This window comes from Malaclemys terrapin, chromosome 1, assembly GCF_027887155.1.
Source record: "Malaclemys terrapin pileata isolate rMalTer1 chromosome 1, rMalTer1.hap1, whole genome shotgun sequence".
Lineage (NCBI taxonomy): Eukaryota > Metazoa > Chordata > Testudines > Emydidae > Malaclemys > Malaclemys terrapin.
In genome coordinates, this window is record NC_071505.1 from 146,550,130 (window position 1) to 146,573,216 (window position 23,087).

Sequence of the window (23,087 nt, forward strand, 5' to 3'; positions counted from 1 at the left end):
CATTTTTAGAAGGTCTCTTTCTCTAAGTCTATAATATATAACTAAACTATTAGTTATTACTAAGGTGCCACAGGACCCTCTGTTGCTTTTAACTAAACTATTGTTCTATGTAAAGTAAATAAGGTTTTTAAAATGTTTAAGAAGCTTCATTTAAAATTAAATTAAAATGCAGAGCCCCCCGGACCAGTGGCCAGGACCCGGGCAGTGTGAGTGCCACTGAAAATCAGCTCGCGTGCCGCCTTCGGCACACTGCCATAGGTTGCCTACCCCTGCTCTACAGCTAAAGCAACAACAGGCTTTCCCAGGGTAAGGCTGTAGGACAGCGACTGTTCGGAATGCAGTGCTGGCCTCCCTATGCTAACATCTTCCAAATGATAGATTTTAAAAAAATCCACCAAGAAAAATATCCCCCTTCCTTGACCAGTTCACCTCAAACTCCGCCCAAAAGCCTCCTCCAGCCTAAGACAAAGTGTGTGGAATTCCAGACCAAGGACAGAAGGTTTTTTTTGTTGGAGAGGGTTTTCCAAAAAAATTTCTTTGTCCACTCATTTGAAGAGCCACATGTGCTGCCTGCACACGCTCTGCACAGTTTTAACCTCTCCCTAGCTGGCAACTGAGTAACTGCCACGGACAGGCTGGGGCTCGGGAAACTACCTACCATGTACATTGGCCGGCTGCACTGCTGGAAACAGTCCGTGTACAGCACCATCACCACTCGGCGGAAAATCCCAAAGTCTGCCGGAGATAAGGACAGGAAAGCCAATGTATCCAGCCGAGTAGCCCTGACAGGGGCAGTGAGATGGTATCGCTACCCAGGGAGCAGGGTGACACTAACTGCGGAGGGCATGCAAATGGGGAGCCCCCACCCACCAAGCCGGATTGCTTTGCCCTCCCTTTGGGAAGCAAATCTTTGGTGCAGCAGCTCACAATGATTCACAGTGCAGGGGGCATCAATGCCACAAGGGGACACTGGAATACAGACAGCTGTCAGCTGAATGGCATTTGGCCATGCAGAGTTTCAACACCCACCTATCACCCCTTGGCATTGTCCAAGAGTCCCCCCGGCATGTACCTGGCATACTCTGTGGCTGATCCTCAGAGGGAGGCAGGAGCATGTGCTGAGGCATAGGGAAAGGCCAAGCACTCTCCACACTTCCCTTCTCTAAGGAATTTGCACCTAGGGAAAGATTCATTCGGTCCCACCCACAGAGAAAATGGCTGCAGAGTCTTGAAGGGGCTGGAATCCTCCCCTCAGGCTGCAGGGCAGTTCCTCCTTCAGCCCCTGAAACTACTGCACTGCCCGGACTGGAGGGTTTGTGGCAGATAGTTCCACATTCTCACAGGCCCATCCCCTTCAGAGGCATGTGTGGAACTGGCACAGAGTCCAGAGCACCTGCTCCGACCGCAGCCCCCTTTCTTTAGTGGAACGGATGTGGTTCTGCTGCCATGTGCACTTCCTATGGCCCTAGGGTGACCAGATGTCCCGATTTTATCGGGACAGTCCAAATGTTTGGGTATTTTTCTTATATAGGCTCCTATTGTCCCCCACCCCCTGCCCAGAGTTTTCACACTTGCTGTCTGGTCACCCTATGTGGCCCACACTCTGTCACTGATTTCACTCCTAAAGAACCCACACAGCAGGCTCAAGGAACACACGTTCCCCGTCCATTTGCTCCATTGCTGCTCACTCAATCCAAACAGGGAAGAAAGGGAGCTGCTGGTTACCTGTGTCAGAGACATCTGAGGCCAAGGACAGCAGAAGAGAAAGGAGAAAGAGATTCATGAATGGAGCGCAACAGCTGTGTGGGGCCTCCACGTCTAGGTAGGAGAGCAGATGTCTCCCAGCTGCTTCTCTGAGCTCTGGGTGGTTAACAGCTCCAGGAATAATGGAGTGCTCCCAGGTACAGCACCACCTCTGGGGGCCACATAACAGAGAAACACTCTGGGCAGAGAGTCCCTGTGACAGCATCCTTGGGAACCCTGTAGCTGGAGTGCCACAAAGTGGGTTGTTGTGCTGGGCTCTCCCAGCGCCAGGCAGCAGAGGTGTCAGAACAGGAAGACAGCATTAAGAAAGTGGCATTCCCCTGGGCTTGGAGCACAGGCACTGGCAGCCAGACTGACTTTGCAGAGGTGGCATAGGCTGCCGTGGTTACTATTTCTCGTGCCCCAATTCAGGGTGGGGAGCGAGAGGAATGTAATTACCTGGGGCAAAAAGCCCATTTCTCTTAAGCCACTGTGCTTACCTATTTTGAAACGGCCCATGTAGTAGATCTGGGTGCTGAGAGCCAGCGAGGCCACGATGTGGATGACTGAGAAGATGACCCAAAACCACACATTGTTCTTTCCGAACACCTGGGAGCAAAACAGAAAAAACGGTGGGTTCTCAAGCACCGCCACTCATCGTCAACCCCCAACTCCTCCCCTGGCTATCAGAAACGCTTGCCAAATAAAGAACCTGCGAAAGGATAGGGCCAAAATGTTCAACCTAAAGTCAGATTCCTAAATCCATATTTAGGTACCTAAATAAATGTGAGCTGGTTCTCCAGAGATGCTGAGCACCCACACGTCCAACCCGAATAAAAGGGAGCCGCAGGTGCTCAATGCCTCTGAAAGCAGGCCACTCTTGAAGTGTGCAGACTCAAAATAACCCCCAGGTGTTTGACCCCGCAGATGCACAAAGGAGAGAACGCAGGGAAGACCTCATGTCAGAGGAAGCCTGTTGATATACAGGCTGACCACTAGAAAGAGCACGAGTGACAGAGATAGGTGTGATCTTTCTGAGGACAGATTCTCAAAGCCCTTATTCCTGCCCAGCCATCTAGATAACATTTCTCTCAGTACCAAAAAGACAAAGGTACTCAGTGTCCAGCAGGCACTACCACACATTCAGTTATGAGCTGGCAATGATACACAAGATCTGTGTCACTGCAATATTAAACTTTAAGATATTAATTGTATATTAGGGAGTCAGGAAATAAGATTCCCACAGTACAATGTCTGCCCCATGGGTGCATGCAGTACCTTGGGGTTTCTCTACATGATCTCACAACATATGCAGAGAAAACACAGAGTGCTACCTACTCTAGCTGTATTTTGGGTCATAGGATCCTATGTATTATTTGTGTTTGCTTTGTATTATTTGCCAGATCATAGGTCGCATCGCCCAGCACTGTGTGTTCACCCGATGAAACCCTATTGTAGTGCATACATGTACAGAGGCAGCGGTAAAGTTATTGCAGGAAGCTTGAACTGGAATTTCCCAGGATCTGTGTGATTGAACTATCAGCCTCAATGTTGCAGCGCTGTAGCTTTCCGCACATATTCCATGTGGATCCTTGCTCCTCTGAGTACTAGTGCAGCATGGATTAATGGTTCACATTAGAAAATCCAGGCAACCAGGGGTTACGAGTGTAACAGCCCCTCTGGGGAGTTAAACCAGGGCCCAAAGTTGATTTTGCTTTGTCAGTGTTGACTGAAATGTTACAGCATCCAGGAGGGGACTGAGAAAGCTCAGTGGGGAAACCAGTTACCCCAGCGAATTAATAACGTAGCACTGAGGGGAGGCTTCCTCCAGACAGCTCCTAGCTTGGCCTCCGTGCTGCTCTTGCTTGCTGTGGCTCCCGTCTCCAGGGATTTCAGTGGTTCACAGCATCTGTGAGCTAACTCCTCAGTAGCACTGACGGGCCAGGCGTGACATGTGTGGTGTGAACCTCCTCACAGCCGTGGTTCTGAGTGCGGCCTGCATGGGACCGTGAGGTCGTGAAAGTGAGGCAGTGGGCAGAGCCACGCACAGGCTGGGCAGGGGCTGGGCACAAGCCTCTCTCCTGAATCCTGGACCCCTCTGCCATTGCAGCCTTAGCCCCACTCCCCAGAGTGAGCACTCACTCTGTATCTCCAAGGCCAGCCCTTACCTGGTACTTCCTGCCAAGTGACTTGTACCCAAGCAGGGAGCTGATACAAAGCATTTGATCCAACCAAGTGTCTCTTTTCAAGCAATAATCAGTCAAAGGATCAGATGCTGTGATAAAAAAATACAGCTCTGTGCCAGGATTCATACCAGTGAGGAGTTGCGGCCCCCTGCTATCCCAGTCCTGGGCCCTCCCACGCTCTGCCAGTGCACTGCGTTCCTGACTTGTAGCCTCATCCACCACTCCAGTCTGGCCTGCAGCCTTGCCTGCTGCTTCACTCCTGGGTCTCCCCAGGTGCAGATGTACCTCACTCCTGCCCTGTAGCTCCTTCCTCCTCCCTAGGGTTACCATACTTCCGGATTTTCCCGGACATGTCCGGCTTTTGGGGGCTCAAATCCCCGTCCGGGGGGAAATCCCCAAAAGCCGGGCATGTCCGGGAAAATCGGGAGGGAAGGAGGGAGGGCGGGCTCGGCCGGGGCCTCTTTGGCTGGGGTCGGCGGTGCGGGGCCGGGGCCGGTGCGGGGCCGGGGGCATGGTGCCGGGCCGGGGTCGCGGGGCCGGGGGCATGGTGTCGGGCCGGGCGCGCGGTGCCGGGCCGGGGTCCAGGGGCGCAGTGCCGGGCCAGGGGCCAGGCCGGGCCAGGAGCCGGGGTCGCAGTGCCGGGCCAGGCTGGGCGCGGGGCCGGGCCGGGGTCCGGGCCGGGAGCCGGGGGGGCCGGGGCCGGGAGCCGGGCCGGGGTCACGGGGCCGGGAGCTGGGGGGCCGGGGAGCCGGTCCGGGGTCGCGGGGCCGGGCCCGCGAGCCGGTCCGGGGTCGCGGGGCCGGGGAGCTGGGCCCGCGAGCCGGTCCGGGCCCGCGGGGTCAGGAGCCGGTCCGGGGTTGCGGGGTCGCCGGGCCGGGCCGGGAGCCGGGGGGTGCGCCGGGCCGCCGGGGGCCGGCAGTGCTGGGCGGGCCGGGGGTGGTCAGCCGGGGGCCGGGGCCGGCACCCCGGTTCACCAATACCAACCCAGGCTGGAGCCGCCGGGGGGCCAGCCTGGGCCGTGCCTCCTCCCCCCACACTCCCCCTTACCCGCTTCAGGCTTCCCATGAATCAAATGTTCGCGGGAAGCAGGGGAGGGGGTGGAGACTTTGGGGAGGGGGCGGAGTTGGGGCGGGGGCGGGGGCGGGGCTGGAGGCGTGGGTGGGGCCCCGTGGAGTGTCCTCCATTTGGAGGCACAAAATATGGTAACCCTACTCCTCCCCCCATTATTCTAGCCCTGGGCCTCTCCTGACAGCCCTGCCAGCTGCAATAGACTGTACCCCGCACTGTGGTGGCTTCTGTGGTGAAGCATGTGCACTAGTGATTAGACCATGACACTGTTATTACTCTTTTTCCCTCCCTGCTTAACCTATGCCAGACCCCAGATCTCCAGGGAGGCAGGCTTATGACTTAACCCCTGTGGGAACCCATTGTGTGTGTGTGGACCCTTGTCCATGTGAACCTTTTCTTGAGCAGCTCTCCCTGAGGAACAGCCCCTGGGAGAGCTAGGGCTGAGGAGGGAGCAGGCCTACCAGAGGGGAGGCTGGGCCTGCAGGAGACTGATTCCTCTCTGCGGGTCCTGGACAGGAGAAACCAAGAGCCCAGAAGAGTCAGAAGGGGCCATTGCTGCTACTCCTTTAGTCACTCTAATGCTGAACAGAGGGAATGAAGCTCACCCTGGAAGCCCAGAAAAGCAATAGCAGCAGCCGCACCATTTACACTCGGCTCACCGCTTTGTGGTTTCCTTCCCAGCCACATAGGTACTGGAAGTAGGGGTGCTGCCACATTCCCTAGCTTGAAGTGGTTCCCAACATATAAAGGGATTGCAGTTGGGTTCAATGGCTCTCAGCTCCCCCACTATACAAATTGCTCCAGCACCCTTGCCCAGCCATACAAATTAGAAGCTTCTCTTTTATAAAATCATAGAATCGTAGGACTGGAAGGGACCTTGAGAGGTCATCTAGTACAGTCCCCTGCACTCATGGCAGGACTAAGTATTATCTAGACCATCCCTGACAGGTGTTTGTCTAACCTGCTCTTAAAAATCTCCAATGATGGAGATTCCGCAACCTCCCTAGGCAATTTATTCCAGTGCTTAACTACCCTGACAGTTAAGAAGTTTTTCCTAATGTCCAACCTAAACCTCCCTTGCTGCAATTTAAGCCCATTGCTTCTTGTCCTATCCTCAGAGGCTAACGAGAACAATTTACCTCCCTCCTCCTTGTAACAACCTTTTACGTATTTGAAAACTATTATCATGACCCCTCTCAGTCTTCCCTTTTCCAGACTAAACAAGCCCAGTTTTTTCAATCTTCCCTCATAGGTCATGTGTTCTAGACCTTTAATTATTTTTGTTGCTCTTCTATAGATTTTCTCCTATTTGTCCACATCTTTCCTGAAATGTGGCGCCCAGAACTGGACATACTACTTCAGTTGAGGCCTAATCAGCGCGGAGTAGAGCAGAAGAATTACTTCTCGTGTCTTGCTTACAACACTCCTGCTAATACATGCCAGAATGATGTTCACTTTTTTTTGCAGCAGCGTAACACTGTTGACTCATATTTATCTTATGGTCCACTATGACCCCCAGATCGCTTTCCGTAGTACTCCTTCCTAGGCAGTCATTTCCCATTTTGTATGTGTGCAACTAATTGTTCCTTCCTAAATGGAGGACTTTGCATTTGTCCTTATTGAATTTCATCCTATTTACTTCAGACCATTTCTCCATTTTGAATTTTAATCCCATCCTCCAGAGCACTTGCAACCCCTGCCAGCTTGGTATCATCTGCAAACTTGATAAGTGTACTCTGTATGCCATTATCTAAATCACTGATGAAGATATTGAACAGAACCGAACCCAGAATTGATCCCCGTGGGACCCCACTCATTATGCCCTTCCAGCATGACTGTGAACCACTGATAACTACTCTCTGGGAATGTTTTCCCAACCAGTTATACCCACCTTATAGTAGCTCCATCTAGGTTGAATTTCGCTAATTTGTTTATGAGAAGGTCATGTGAGACAGTATCAAAAGCTTTACTAAAGTCAAGATATAACACATCTACCGCTTCCCCCCTATCCACAAGGCTTGTTACCCTGTCAAAGAAAGCTAGTTGGTTTGACACGATTTGTTCTTGACAAATCCATGCTGGCTGTTACTTATCACCTTATCATCTTCTAGATGTTTGCAAATTGATTGTTTAATTATTTGCTCCATTGTCTTTCCGGGAACAGAAGTTAAGCTGATTGGTCTGTAATTCCCCAGGTTGTCCTTATTTCCCTTTTGATAGATTGGGACTATATTTGCCCTTTTCCAGTCTTCTGGAATCTCTCCTGTCTTCCATGACTTCTCAAAGATAAAATGAGAGCTAAGGCCCTGCGGTATTGGTCATACTCACCCAGGGGCCAGCAGGCTTTGCAGGCCCCACTACCCTATGTACCCCTCCCCCTGTAATTTTTCTCCATTGGGTTAGTGCTTCTCCTTCCTGGAGACCAGGGCGGGTAGGAGAGAGCCATACCACTCCGACGACAGCCAGGCAAATGACCACGGCGAAGGAGGCGTAAGCAGAGTAAGCACTGGCGTTGATGTCAGGGTGGCGGGTCTGGTACAGCTTGAGCATGCAGAGTCCTGCAATCATGTACATGAAGGAGGTGTCTGTGAAAGGAAGAGAACAGAGAGAATGAAGACAGGGTTTTTCCTTACTCACTGCCCAGGGGACTGGGATGGCTTTTCAGAGTGTCTGTAAATCAGGGCCGAGCCCATGGGCCAGACCCTTGGCTGGCAGGTATAGCGCCCTGGAGCTCTGTCAATTTGCTCTGGCCGTTCTCCAATTTGCACTGTGAGCTCCCCGGGTGCTGTGAACCAATGCAGAATGAGAATTAAGTGCTTGGAACATGCCAGTGCAACACAGGCCACATGGGATTATTGCTGGGAACAGACAAACTGACCTACAGGGAGACAGTTTCCAGCCAGGTGGAGCTGAGGTCCACATGTTAGATACATGGGCCACTGACTCTTCTGGGAGGTAATCAGGAGCTGTCAGGGCCTCAGAGGCAAACAATTTAGGCCTTGTCTATGCTACCTTTGAATGCTGAGTGCCAGAATTGAGGGGAATCATGATTCTTGCTAACAGAGTGCTAGCACAGTCACCTAGACAGTGTATCATCAACTGGAGTACAAAAAACACATCATTCACTAACTGGTCCCTGCACCCCCAACAAGTGGGCAAGCTCTGAAGAGGTCTGCAGACCTAGCATCCCGGGGGATGCCAAAGTTCCACTTGGCTGATCTGCTTCAAACCTGAATGGGTGAAACCTGAGCCCTCCTTCCCCATAAGTTTCTCCATTGGCTGGGGTTCTCCACTTACCAAACTGGAAATTAGAATAGTTGGGGCAGACATGGTAACAAGCACTGAGAACCCCTTCCATCATCAAAGCAATGCCCATGGCATAGAAGAGACCAAAGTGTTTGGGGATTCCATATTCCTGGAAGAGGAGGAGGGAAGAGAACACAAGGGACATAGTGTCAGATCCTCCCTAATCAGAGTTTACATTCCTATGGAGCTCAAACTACATTTTACACACACTCACACTCCAATGAAGGGTAGCCACCTTTGGGGTGTCTCTGGCAGCACACTGCCAGGCTGCTTAGCAGTCTGAGATCCAGCCAAATGGAACTGCAGGGACGGTTGAGGAGGCAGAATGCAGCTGACCACGGGGGAATTTGTCAGTATCCTGATACTGAAAAACCCCAGCCCAGATTCCCCACTCCCCTGCCCCTTCTGTGGGGATTTACACCTGGGCAAACAGAGCACACCATGGTGTAAGGCACGATCATGTCAGACGAGTAGCACTTTACACCCGTTTTCCACAGATGCAAATGAGAAGACAGGTGCAAGGCAGTGGGGAATTGAGCCCCCAGCCCTTCTGAGAAGAGATCTTTGCCAGGACCCAGTTTAGGTCTCCTTTGAAAGTCCAGGAACACAGATCCCCTACACCAGTGATTCTCAAACTTTTGTACTGATGACTCCTTTCACCTAGCAAGCCTCTGAGTGCGACCCCCCCCCTTATAAATTAAAAACACTTTTAAATATATTTAACACATAAATGCTGGATTCAAAACAGGATCTGGGGTGGGAGCTGACAGCTTGTGGACCCCCCAGGTAATAACCTCGTGACCCCCTGAAGGGTCCTGACCCCCAGTTTGAAAACCTCTACCCTACACCATACCGGGGTACTTGTTTAGAACGGAATCGGAGGAACAGCGCCACCTACTGAATCATCAATGCCATTGCTGGCAGTACTTACAGCCTCTAATGTCACCCATACACATACCGGGCAGACACAACACCTCTTTGCTGAGATCTGATAAGACCAGAGCTGGAAGCAGTGCTTCATTTGTAAGGAAAGAGATGCTAGGCCTCAAGCAATTTTTTTTTTTTTACATTCATAACTGAAGCAGCAAGCTTAGAGGTGCCGGGCTCAGCCTGGGCACAAATTAAGCACTGGCTGGAAGATTACAGGTTCCTAGATCTATGGTTAAAAAAAAGCTTCCTGTTCAGTGTAGCTCAAGCAGAGCCAGCCAAGTTCCTGTGGAGTAAAATGGACTTGTCTCCACCTCCTTGCAAAGGAGCGGAGAGGTTCGAGTCTCCCCCTGTGGCTTTGTGCTCTTCTCAGGGGACGTTCTGAACTTCTAAAAAAAATAAAAAATACCCTGTGGTAAACAGGGGAGGTTCTCCATCCAAAGCTGATTGCTCAGAACTCCTCAGTCCCTTTGGCAGGGCCGAGAGCAGGCACTCATTCATGCTGCATTAATGCTCCATGGAGTGACGTGTTTGGCACCCGGACGCCATGCGGTGATGGCCACATTACAAATCCAAAGCGGCGCTAACTAGAACAGGCTCCTGCCCAATGGCTCTACCCCCTCTCCTTCCTTGGAGGGCCCAGCTCGGATGTTGGCGGCCATGGCAGCCGCCTGAAAGGCGGTAACATTTCACCACAGCAGTACCCATGCGGCACGCACAGCTACACCGAGCACAGAGCCGGCGCGCGCCTCAAAATGCCGCTGCCCCCCGCCGAGGGGCTCACTGTCCTCTGCCCATGCAGGCCCAGCGAGGAGTCCAGTCACAGGGCTCGTTCCAGAGGCAGAGAGCCTCCTCCCCTGCCGAGGCTGAGCGGGGGCACATTCCGTACCAGCGTGTAGGTGTCTTTGGCTTCCAGTGACTGGCGGTGGAGAATGTCTCTGCGCAACACGATCAGCAGGAAGAGGAAGCCCAGCAGCACGTGGCCCACATTGCTCAGGACGTTGTTGAAAGCGCTGCAGGGAAGAGGATTCCCCCGAGAGTGAAGGGATTTGTGGGGCGAGAATTACATACTTTAAACATCCCAGAGGACATCGTCCCACACCCAAGGTGATCCACCCCAGCAGTAAATCCATTGATCTTAATGCCAGAAAAGCCCATTGTGATCCCCTGCTCTGCTCCCCTGCACGACACAGGCCACATTAAACTAAGCTAAAGGTAAAAGGCCAGCGGAAAGGTTTGGTTCGGCAGGGTGAAGGCTCCCGCACCCCAGTAGTCAAAGGCTTCGGCAGAGCTCTACAAACAGGGGTTGATTTTACATGCTGAGCATGTGGCAACACCCAGATACAGCAGATTCAGCCTGGCTCAATGCTGGACTCCTAAGGCTCAGAGCCGCTCTGCACTGCTGTTTGAAATGGATCGTTTCTCTGGATGAAAGGTCTGACCCGTACTCCTTCGTACAGTCGCTGCTCACTTGCGTGCCTGTGAAAAGGTCTGAAAAATGAACTTAGCTGCAATTTGGTGGGTTTGCCTGGGTGCCCCACGCTACATTTTCCCTGGGTGTCTCTCTCATATAACTCAGTGGAAAGCCACCCCAGCAACTGCACAGAGAGGCTCCAGTCCTATCCCTGAACGTATGGTGACCTCACACTGACTTTATAAGCTTGGCAGGTACAAAATCTTGCCTTCCCTGACCCCCTCTGAAGGGGTATTAAAGAAAGGCAATGGCCTTCCAGCATGCACCACCACGAGGATGAATCCTAAGTCTAAGTGAGTCAGCCGGTGAATGGATACAAAGGGTTCACTCACCTCAAGACCCCCAGAGGATGAGCACAGAGGAAGTTATAGTAGCAGATATCCTGGTTACCAGTTACATTCACCACCTGCAGAGTGGAAGGGGAACTGGTGTTAGAGCTGGGGTGAAGTGCAGTGTGCACAAGCTGAGGAGGAGGGCAAAGTGAACCTGATCAGCATAGAATTAGCATTTCATAGCAGTATCCAACCACCACTGGCTGCCACCTAGCCTAGTGTTGTGCCCAGAAAACTGCCTGTCACAATCCACTCACAGTTAACAGACACGCGTCCTGGACTGAGCGTCCCTGTCACACTGAAGCCTTGAGATAGAATTCAAGGCACTTCCAACAAACACACAGGCCTGGCTCTTGAAAACCCCTCTTGTCCTGCTGGACGTGTGTCTGCTTTTAAAGAAACACCGGATGAATTTTAAAGAGCCAGGGCTGTAGCACAGACGTGTCTGCGCCTTTCTGACCACAGGGGGGAGCTTCCCAAGGGTTTCCATCCCTCACTAGCCCAATTTCAGCTGCCAGCCCATGCATCAGACAGGGCCTCAGGGGCCATCTGCTGAATCCAGGCTTCCAGTCTATAGCATTTACTTTCCTTTATTGTTTTTAATTTGCCTGGTTTATGCGCTTTGGGCCATGTGGCAGATAAGTTTGGACACAGGTACGGCTGTATTTAGAGTTACTGCCTTGTGGCCGGATCCAGACAATAGTGCCTCAAAAATATACTTGCGGGAGCGAACCAGAACTGCTTTGCCCAATCACTGGAACAAAGGAATGGTCAGCCTCAAGACCAAGGCTCACACGTGCACAAGAAATGGAGCTTTCTCAGTGACTGGCCAATGAAGGTGGAACTGGCTCCTGGAACATGTCAGGATGGTGACAATGAATCTCAGTGAAAAACACATTTTTCTCACCAATTCCACAATACCACAGAGAGAGAGTGAGCGTGGGCGGCAGGTATAATAGGCCAGAGGAGGCTAAGCCTCCCCTAAGCCAAGCCCTGGTCCCGCCCACACTCCGCCAAGCCGGCAGGAGCTCAGCTCTGGCTGGTGGCCAGCAGGCAGCTGGGGCCGGCAGGTGACTCAGCACTGGGGCCAGCTAGTGGCTCCTCCGGCCACCAGGGGTGGCGGCAGTAGCGTAGCTAGTGGGGTGCAGGGGAAGCAGCTGCTTCCCCTCAGCACATTTTTCAAAAGCGGAGCCTTAGGGGTTACCTTATATGGCGCCAGCGGGTGGGGCCTGCTCCTCTTTGAAGGGCAGCACGGCCGGAGGAGCCATGGGGGGGGGGCGGCGGGCAAGTCCGGAGGAGCACGCCAGATGGCCGGCTAGAGAGCAGGGGACGGGCTGCGCTGCTGGGCCCGTTCAGGCCGGGGGGAGCATGTGCGGCGGCAGGGCTGGGCTGGGCGCATGCCGCCCGGCAATAGGGGGGCCAGCGGCTGGGGGGAGAAGCGGGGACGGGCTGCGCTGCTGGGCCCGTTCAGGTCCGGAGCGCTCGGGTCGGGCCGGGGAGAGCATGTGTGGCAGTGGGGCTGGGCTGGGCGCTTGCCGCCCGGCAATAGAGGGGCCGGGTTGGCGGGAGAAGCGGCGAGGGGGGAGGAGGCTGGGTGTCTCGGTAGCAGCCTTGAGGGAAAGGCTCCGTTTGGCTGGGCTCAGTGTGGCAACAGCCCGGCTGCCGGAGCAGGGGCAAGGAGCACAGCCGGGCTTGGGCAGGTGGGTAGCCGCTTGCTGCTCAGCCTGCCGAGCTGCGAGACCCGGCCCGGTGGGCACCGGCAGCAGAGGGGCGGGGGAAGGGCTGGCCAGGGACAATGGCTGGAGGGATGAGATGGGGGGGGCATAGGAGAGGAGCTGGGTGGGTGCAGAGCAGCCAGAGTAGGAGCCAAGGGGGCCATGGCCAGAGGAGGAGCCAAGGGGGGGGGGCGCCTTTTTTATATTTGCTCCCCCTGCTCTTAAAACCTGGCTACGCCACTGGGTGGCGGGGGTGGCTTGGGGCTCCAATAGATGGTGGGTAGTGGCGGGGCTGCGGGCCTAGCCTCCCCAAAGGGGAGGCTCATGTGCTGCCCATGAGAGAGAGAGAAAGTGCATGCGAGAATGCTGAGAGGAACAGGGAGAGAGAGAGAGAGAGAGAGAGAGAGAGAGACATAGATCTGTGTGGGCACTTGATAGCATTGGGAGGCACTCAAATGTCATGGTGCTGGCCAGCTAAGATAATACAGTCCCTGAGTAAGGACTGATACAAACAGGATTTAGCCCATAACAGGGATCCCCATCCCCCTCAAAGCAAACCAACCAACCAGAGGCTCATGCTGGTGGGGCTGGAAGACTTGCTGAGTTCACCATTTGCAATGCTGACACCCGAGTGTGGCATTTCAGGTGCCCCGCCAGGAGATGGATGTTCTGCCAGGAGCTCGCACTGGATTTGAACTGGCTAGATGCAGGAAGCACCATGGGGGGGGTCACAAATGACAGCAGTTAGAAGCATTCAGGCCCTGACCCAGACAGTGCTTGATTCTGGGGTTACCTGCATTGCTGAACCTCAGAGAGCATTAGGGGAAGAACAGCAGAGGGTCAAGCCGAGGGCAAAGCCAGGGAGCACTCACCGTTTGGTATGTGATGACCAGCTGGATCACAGGCAGTGCATAGAACACGGCGATTGTGATGATGTTCCTGCAAAGGGAGAGTGCAGCAGTTACCACAGCAACCCAGCCATCTGCATGCACGAGAACAGAGTCTGAGATCTACTTATGGGTCTTCCACCCAGTTTCCCCCAGCCTCTCACGGGCTCTTTCCCTTTAAGGGGAGTGTGGCGTCTGGTGGGGAGAGCAGTGGACTGGGAGTCAGAACTCCTGGGTTCTTTCCCCAGATCTACCCCTGGCTTGCTGTGTACCCCCCATGTGTAAAATGGAGATAACAATACACCTACCTCCCAGAGGAGCAGGAGGAATAACAGAGATTCCCGTGTGCCAGGCAATGGAGGGAGCCGAAGCTGTCACACGGCTATTTTCCACAGAGGCATGTAGGCAAGTGGTTGCTCTGTACCCCTTTAAAGCATTCAGGATGAAGACCCACAATGCTCACTGAGATAGTGCCTGACCTCATGGTACATATTCTCCCAGGGCTCTTAACCAACCCCTTCCCCAGCCCTGCAGCTGTTCCTGGAGCTGAGGCGTAACTCATCGACAGAAAGAAGTGTTTCATACCACATCTCTCAACATCAAAGCATGCACTGCAGCCAATAGTCACGCTGCCCTCTCACCAAGCCAGCTCCTCTGCTGCTGTTCAACTAACCCCCAGCCAACAGCCCTTTAATATATATATAGGTTTCAGGTCTTAGGGGTGGGCATAAATGGTGATTGGCAGACGGTTAGGCACGTGGAGCTGCAGGGTCTGGGCCACAGTCAAATACACCGCTACCTCAATATAACGCGACCCGATGTAACACGAATTCAGATATAACGCGGTAAAGTAGTGCTCTGGGGGGGGGGGGGGGTTCTATCGAGGTAGAGGTGTACTTATGCTAGTAGGTGAAATTTGGTGTGATGCAATGAAGCACAGATGAAAGGTCCCATACGCAGCATGAATGTGCTCAGCAGTCCATGCATACAGATGGTCCCAAGCCCTTGTGTTCACTCCTAAATACATGTGCACATGCCCACGCACACCACACACTCCAAATGTGTACATATACATCCGAGCTACCAGTACTATAGCCGGAAGCTTAGAGTGGTTCCTAAAAAGTGTGTGTGTGCCTCTAAGTGGGCCCCCAAATAAGGGATCCGGGAACTCAATTTAAAGGCCCACATTTGAAGACTGGGCCCAGATTTAGGGATCGGAGCTCATCTGTCTGTCCTCTACTTACCAGAAATAAATTTTGTACTTTTTGCTGACGATTCGCCGATCCTTTCTGGACAAGTCTGACAGATAGAGGAACATCTGCAATATAACACAATACAGGGGAGAGAAAAGGAGAATTCATGAAGGAGAAGGCAACCTTTAGAAAGCTTGAATGCATTCGGATGATCCAAGTGGATGGGTAAAGCTTGTCCTTTCCCTACAGTAACTCTTGCGATTCTCTGAGGAAGAAAGCCCAGAACCGCCCCAAATAAAAGTTCAGAAATTCTCTCTGGAACTAAGATGACAAAACAAAGAACTTTAAAAAATGCTATTAGTAGAATTACTTTCCAGTAAGACACCATTCAAACCAAGTTCTGTATGGAGACAGATCATGGGTCAATTCGTCCTTGCTGTAACAATGGATGTACTCACAGAGTTGCCCCAGAGATTAATTTGACCAATCGTAAGTACTGGGGACAAGAAGAGATGGTACATAGGTTTTTGATCCAAGGTATCAGTCACTTGGCTCCTTGTCTTTTCTGCATCCCCTGTTGGTGTTCCCCATCCCCATTCTCTATGCCTATGGCTCTCCTAAGGTCTCAGTATCCACCACCAGCTGCTTGCTTTCTTCCACCATCACTTCAGCCCCTTCATTTGTTTTCCAGTCTTCTAGGTTGCACCATCCTTCACCAAAGCAGCACCTCTCCAGTTTCCTAAACCATGCTGTTCATTTTAGCCTTTGATAGCACTGGTTTTCTATCAGTGCTCTGGGAAAACTTTCTGGGCATTGGAGGGTTATTAAATACATTAATCTGATGAAGGCCATTAATCTACCCTTGAAAGAGCAGAGTTAAAAAGAGAGATGGTGACCAGCAATAATGGCTGGAATCACGGAGCTGACCCCACCACGCAGTGCTCAGAACCAGCCAGACCTTAGTGCGGATGACATTCTTATCGCTTTCAATTTCGGGCATGGTGTCAAAATCGCTCTCCTCCTCCACAGAGCTGTCTGTGTCAGAACCATGTGGGGGCCCACGCTCCGGGGACGATAACTGCCGGCCGCCGCTGGAGCTTGACTCATCTGGAAATGAGGAAGGAAGGGTTCACAGTAAAGGGTAAATCCCTCTGTACACAGAAACAAGGGAGTGTTCACCATACCAAGAGCTTCTGATGGAGGAACGCAGCATACACAGACCAAGGAATAGGTTGGTAGATGGTTGTTGCCCTATCTGGGAATTCCCACAAAATTCTGATCTAGGCTACAGGAACACTCAGCACTGCACGCTCATAGTCCACCCCTCTGCTCTTCCTAGCATTTTCCTGCTCTCTCTCTTTCATTTCCATAATGTTCGCTACTTCTAACTAGCCGGGCCCCTGTGAGATCATGAATCTGAGATGTACTAGCCAGTAAAGGCTGCAGCATTCTGTCTGGTGTTAGCAGTGGCCTCTGAGTACTGCCCTGCAGATAGAGTTTACATGTCAAGCTTTTCTAAAAGAAGTTTTAAAACAAAAAAGAGAGAAGACAATTAAATCCTCCAACAAGGAGAGAGAGTCAGCCCCCAGTCCCTGCGTGTTTCCTGAAGCAGATTGAAACATGAATGGTCCCATGCACAGCATCACCAGCTTGGGGACCAGTTGGCCTCACCTGTATCTTGTGTTGTGTTAGCCCAGGTTGTGTGCCAGCTCTTTGCCCATGTAGGCTCAGGGCAGCAGTGTGGATTGAGCATGCGGATTGTGGTGGTTGAAGAGGCAGGGGAGAGTGATGTCAGCTCGCTCACTTGTTTGAGAGTCTTAAGTGGCCCTTCTAAATTGTCCAGATACTCTTAAGGGCAGAAAAAAACCCTACTTGAGCAGGGAATCTTTTGTCATGGATCTGGAGTTAGATCTGGGTCAGAATATATCCCAGAAGAAAGCCCAGACTCTACTCCACTTCCCAAACCCTCATGTTATTCCCTGCACCAGATAAGCACCTGGTTCTGACTTTCTTTCCCAGCAGATTTCACACATCTGCCGGCTGGAATCCAGGTACCATTTTAAGGGCTAGAGTGTGTCCTTAGTGCAGGAATGAGCCAGGGTAGCAATCACATTGAGCACCCGGAGCAGGAATTAAAAATTCCACACTGCTGCGTGAAAACAGAGCCACTCTCTTCCCTAACATCGGTTCAAAACCCTCAGGCTTCTAGACCCCCTGGACCTGATCTCTGCCACCATGCAGGAGACCCAGGCCCCTATGTCTTGGTCCCAGAGCTGCAGAGCCAGGGCATTCTCAGAGAGAGCGGTATGGCATTTGGTTAGCACTTTCCCTTCCAGAGGAGCATGGGCAGGCTCAGCAGGAAGGAACTTACAGCCCAGCTCCCTGTGGCCTTGATGGCGGCAAAAAAACCAACAAAAAAACAGGGAAAACCACCCTGAGGGAAGAGGAGCTGCCTAAAGCCATGGACTCCTTCCCCTCAGCCCATTCATTGCTCTGTGCTCCTCCCCTTCCCCACAAGCAGTGGGGTTATGTGGCCCCAAGTCTCCAAATCAGCAGGCAGCCAGTGGGGCAGAGACTCCTCTGCAGACAATAAGACATCTTGGGGCCATGGCAGAGGTGGGGGCCTTCTACCAGACTGGCTCCTTCCCCCAGAAGCAGCTGCCCAGGCAGCCCAGGTGCCAGGAGGTGCCTGATGCTCAAGTTCCAGAGTGTTCCGTACCAATAGCTCCGTAGCTGCTTCCCTCGGGGGTGCCAGTCGTGATGGGATGCGAGGTAGCCACAGTCCCGGATCCTGCAACAGATACAAACAAAGAGCCTTTGATCTGCTCAGACCCCATCTTAAAAAAAGAGAGAGACTTGATGAAGGAGGCTCCCCAGTGCGAAGAGGAGCCCTCAACCCACCCTACACCCCTGTCCTATTTACTGTGAAACACAGGCCTCCTTCCCTGCCCACAGGACACATAATAAACCATAGCCCCCTTCTCTCCCCCTGCCCCCCTCCCCCCGCAGAGGATGCATCATAAACCACAAACCCCTGCCCTTCATTCCACTCAACCCCAATCAGAAGTGTGGCAAACCCCATGGCCCCTCCCCTGTTCCCTCCATACTCCAGCATTGCCAACTCCTGCAATTTTCCCATGAGTCTCATGAGATTTGGGGTGTTCTCAATGGCAATCGAGAATTTCTGCCTTCAGTCTCACAACGTTTTGTCCTTACCCAAAATGGCAGCTAATTCCCATGACTGTCACTGGAAAAGCCACACATGCCCTCAGCCCTCCATGTTCTTTTAGCCACATTAGGTGAAAGCAAGGCTGCTCCCAGCAAAGATGGCAACTGTCTCCCATCACTAGCACTGGGACAGCCTCCTCAGACTCAGAATCCACTCACAGACGCTGAGTTGAGGCAGGGAGAGCTGCCCTTCAGATAACAGCCTCATCTGACTTCGCTCTCCAGGTCTTCCTGAAACACATTATTGTCATGGAGTGTGGGGGAGACAAGGCCCTGCACCCCCAGATTCCTGCGATTCACCATGACTCTCAGACAGCAAAACAGAAGGTTTATTTAGATGACAGGAACACAGTCCAAGACAGGTCTTGCAGGTACAGACAACAGGCCCCCTCAGTTAGGTCCCTCTTGGAGGGGGAGGGGGGCAGGGAGGCCAGAGCCCCATTTGGGCTCCCCTCCATTTTCCCAGCCAGCTCCAAACTGAAACTCTCTCCAGCGTCTCACTCAGCCTCTCCCCGGCTCCTCCCCCAGCCTTTGTCCAGTTTCCCTGGCAGAGGTGTCACCTGGCCTCCAACCCCCTTCCTGGGTTCTCATGTTATGTGCTCAGGTATCCTCCCTCAAGGAAAGGTTTCAGAGTAGCAGCCGTGTTAGTCTGTATCCACAAAAAGAACAGGAGTACTTGTGGCACCTTAGAGACTAACAAATTTATTATAGCATAAGCTTTCGTGGACTACAGCCCACTTTTCCTCAAGGAAAGTCTCCCATCCCCAATGCAGACAGTCCCAGCAAAACTCCCTTGCAACCTTCCTAGGCCAACACTCCCCACTCAGCATTCAAAGAACACATCAAGAACATTCCCAGTTCATCACAATTATCAAAGCTGGCCAGCAAGCGAAGGGAGGGACGACCCAAGACTGCCAATATTAGCAAGGGGCAGAGGAAAACATAAGCAAGAAAATCTGTGAGGCTCTAAATCATGAAGGAGCAGTGACAAGTACAAGCCTAGATTGTGAGCTTTTTTCGCCCCTCACTCATCTCATTTGGATACACATTATACAGCTGAAATGACCCAGTGAAGCCACCCATGGGCTGCAGCACCAATTTACACACAGCAAAGTTAAACTGAATGAGTCCAGTCAGCCAGTCACACCCATCCTTTGGACTACCAGTGTGCAAAGCTGAGACATTTTATCCTAATACAGAGTCACTAGGTTCTCTCCAGATACCTTTACTAGATTTACAGGCACATGGCCTGTCTTCAGGTTGATAGGGGCGGCAAGGGGCTATTGCTCCTTGTACTTGCAAGTCTAGGTGCGGGACGTCTTCTTGAAAACCTAGCTAGGTTTTTCTACCATAGTATATGAGGGCCTGAAACATGTTCTAGAGTCATAGAGTTTAAGGTCAGGAGGGAGCATGACCACCAGATGATGTAGTGTGACCTCCCGTATGTCACAGGCCACCAACACCACCCAGCTCCTACCCACTAAACCTAACACCTGAAATGAGATCAAAGTACAACCACCCACAGAAGACTAGACTACTATGGGCCACAGGCAGAGAATAGGAGGGACCGAGGTGCACCAGCACCTGAGGCGCCTGCAATGGCAGAGAAATGATCAAATGAGATATACCCAGACAACCCTGGCAAGGGAGCTGGCACTGTCATTTTCTCCTTTATTTTCTTATTGCTAATGGAACATTGTCCAACTTGGATGAATTTCTGAAATGGACCATGCAGCACAGATGGCATGAAGCAGTAGTTCTCAAACTTTTGTACTGGTGACCCCTTTCACATAGCAAGCCGCTGAGTATGACCCCCACTTATAAATTAAAAACACTTTTTTATATATTTAACCCCGTTATAAATGCTGGATGCAAAGCGGGGTTTGGGGTGGAGGTTGACAGCTCGTGACCCCCCATGTAATAACCTCGTGACCCCCTGAGGGGTCCCAACCTCCAGTTTGAGAACCCCTGGAATACTGCATGTTGTACATGTGTGCAGGGTTGCATATGCATAGGCACAAGAAAACCTTCCACTCAATGACACTTGACTGGCATGACAAGTTATTATAATAGCATGATTGCCAGAGTGTTAAAGAAACAGGCTGCTGCAGTATTTGTCACAGGTAGGTACAATCCTGTCCAGGATACGGCTAGGCACTGCATTTGGGGGTTGATCCCCTGTCCATTCCTAATCTGCTACCTAGCGAGATGCCACCCTTTCTCCACAGATGGGAACAGTTTGTCCTCATCGCTTTTTGAGCAGTCATCTTTTGTGGCTCCTGGTCTCTTGAGGAAGTCTCTCCTCAGTCACACGGGGTCACTCCTCTCTAAGTTTAGACTGTGCTTTGAACTTCCCACTTTCCACGTCTATTTGATGGTAACTGATACGGTGTCTACAAGGCAGCGAGTCTTTGTGAGAGTGGGACAGACTGGGGAACCTCCAGGCAGGAGAGAGAGAAGCAGACAGCGCTGCTTTAAATTCACCTACCTATTTCAGCCCCACTTCCTGGAGCAGATGTAAGTCAGTTCTGGAGATGCCAGTTTGCTCTGTGGGGAAGCGTTTGCTTTGTTGGGTGTGGTGCACTTTGTGACAGGATAGAACAACTGGTTCCTCCAGCTCTCTTCTCCTTCAACAAAGTCTGAGAGGGAGGAGGGGAAGGGAGGGGCCCAAGGATAAAGCACAGCTCAGAAGGAAGGCATTGTAGAACACAAGGGAAAGGGGAACAAGGACACAGACAGGGTAGCAGGATATTCAAGAAATGGGGAGGAAAGAGGGGTGACAGGAGAGACAAGTAGTGTGAACAGGGATACGTGGCATTCTCAGGGGGGGAGATGGATGGGCAAGGGCTATTCCAGAGGGAGGGAGAGAAAGAGGAGTGGGGTGTATTCTGAGGAGCAAGAGAAAGGAGCAGGGCAAAAGAGAATCATGGGAAATTCCAAGGGGTGGGGGCAACTGAGGGCAGGCCAGGAGAGGCTGGGTATTCTGAATGACAGAGGGCCAGAGAGGGGAGCTGAGCAGGGGGGCAGGGCATTCCAGACGGAGGGAGGAAGGGATAGAAATACTTAACATGCATGTAGCATTTTAAAAGTGTTCACAGTGCTGTGCAGACACTAACTATGACAACCCTGAGAGGCACAAGGAGACCTAGATAGGTAAACGCACAGAGAGATGAAGTGACTTGCCCAAAGCCACGCAGTGAGTCAGTGGAAGAGCCAGGCTGAGAACTTGGGACCTCCAGCCTCCCACTCAGGACCAGAGTTAAAGCAATGCTGCATGCAGTCAGCCATCAGCCGGAACTCTGAGAAGTGAATCACCCCCATTCATCTAATAATTAATTCAAATCCCTAATAATGCCAATTTACATTGTTGTTTACTATTTCATTCTAGTATAAAAAACTTCCAGTTACATGACTGTGCTTAGCCAGTGGTAAATATTAGAGCAGGGGAAAGTTGGGTAGGTGGTTGCTGGGGTGGGAAGCCAGGTATTCAAGCTCCTCCCACTGTCAAAATGTAATTCTTCTCCCCTCCTAGGGGTGGAGATGAAAGGAAGGAGATGCATTTTCCCCTGTCACTAAATCTTCAACTTCCTCCTAGGCACTAAACATTCAGACATAGCCTCCCATATCTCTCCAGGAATCAGAAACCCCAACTGCCCCCTATGCTAGAGCAATCAAACCTCCCAATATTAGGGGCTTTGTCTTATATATGCAACTATACCCTCCTCTCCCCCCTCCCCATAAAAAGTGTCCTGATTTTTCATACTTGCTATCTGGCCAGCCTACCCTACCCCACCTGCCAAAACCACCAGCTTCCCTTAATGACCTCTAGATGCAGTCATGCTTTTACAACATACAAATCTGCATGTTGAAATGTGGGTGCCGTGTAAAGTAAACAAGACGTAATATCAAAGTAAATACCACAAGCAATGACGCTGTGCTAACTGAATTAGTCATTTGCTCCTTGAACTCTATAAACCCTGCCTTTAAAAAAAAAAAAAAGACCCAAAGCTTAAATTGGGCAGGACACATTTCAGTCCAAAAGAAACATTCCTGTGGCTAGTATGAGCAACTGAATATACTTGCTTAGACAGGTGACTCGGCCAGGGAGTTATGAACCTTAATCTGTGTTTTGTGCATTTTAATAATCCAAATCTGTAAAACACAAATCAATAGAGCTCCTGCCCACTCTAGATTCCTCTGTTTAAAATGGATATTGTTCAATGGATATAGCCCTGTTCGTAGCGGACAAGCGTCTGCCTCGCAAAACCATCACAAACAGCACTAAGTGCCCCACTCCTTCCCCGGCATTAGCCCCATGGATGGAATGCCCTTTGTGTGTCTCATGAGAAATTAACTTCCCTAGAACTGGTTTGTCCAGAGCAGGGTTATATAGCTCAGTAGGGAACTCCAGCACTAAAATGCACAGTTAACAAAAGACCTTGGGGTGAGTGGACAAGGAGAGGTTTGAAATTCACTGAAGGGAACAGGGAAAAGCTGCTGTTCTGCACGGGCAGAGAGCTCGCAGCATTCTCTACCCCTTGACATTGTAGCACAGTTTATGAGATGCTTACCATCATCAGGACTGTATCTCCCAGCTGAAGTCTTCCTCTGAACCCTGAAAACAAGCACAGACAGTACTCCTGAAAACTCAACAAACACTCCAGACTTCAGCCACAGTAGCATCTCAAAAGCAAGATAGCAGCACTGCGCAATGCTTTAGAAAACAAATAACTGTTCAGGGCTGGGAAATGCAAACCCCAGTCTCCTGCTATCTAGATCTCCACTTCCAGCAATGCCTAACAGACAGATCCAATCGAGAAAAGGGTTCACTTTCCTCTGATGCATCAGCTACTGGCCACAGTCAGAGGCATGACCAGTGATGCGATCTAATACGGCACCCTACCCTATGTCCTGTGTACTGGGAAAACCCACCTATCTGCTTTCCACAGCCCAGCTTCCCACACTCTGGAATCCACATGGCTTGCAAGGGATCTGAATCAGTTTAGTACACAGGAGGTAGCGTTCATG

The 23,087-nt window shown here is 51.7% G+C and overlaps 1 protein-coding gene across 2 annotated transcripts in view; it reads right to left on the reverse strand.

Moving 5' to 3' along the window:
- SIDT1 (SID1 transmembrane family member 1) overlaps nt 1-23,087 on the reverse strand; it is a 93,978-nt gene that overhangs the window by 14,812 nt on the left and 56,079 nt on the right. The window contains exons 10-21 of one of the 2 annotated variants that reach the window (XM_054042719.1): nt 22,631-22,674; nt 17,551-17,622; nt 15,790-15,938; nt 14,883-14,956; nt 13,624-13,690; nt 11,037-11,110; nt 10,120-10,243; nt 8,295-8,412; nt 7,446-7,582; nt 2,244-2,352; nt 1,726-1,740; nt 659-735 (exon numbers count right to left, since the gene is read on the reverse strand). In XM_054042719.1, the coding sequence (XP_053898694.1) occupies nt 659-735; nt 1,726-1,740; nt 2,244-2,352; nt 7,446-7,582; nt 8,295-8,412; nt 10,120-10,243; nt 11,037-11,110; nt 13,624-13,690; nt 14,883-14,956; nt 15,790-15,938; nt 17,551-17,622; nt 22,631-22,674 (1,060 nt within the window). The remainder of the gene's footprint in view (nt 1-658; nt 736-1,725; nt 1,741-2,243; nt 2,353-7,445; nt 7,583-8,294; nt 8,413-10,119; nt 10,244-11,036; nt 11,111-13,623; nt 13,691-14,882; nt 14,957-15,789; nt 15,939-17,550; nt 17,623-22,630; nt 22,675-23,087) is intronic. The other variant, XM_054042728.1, reaches the window with a different exon arrangement.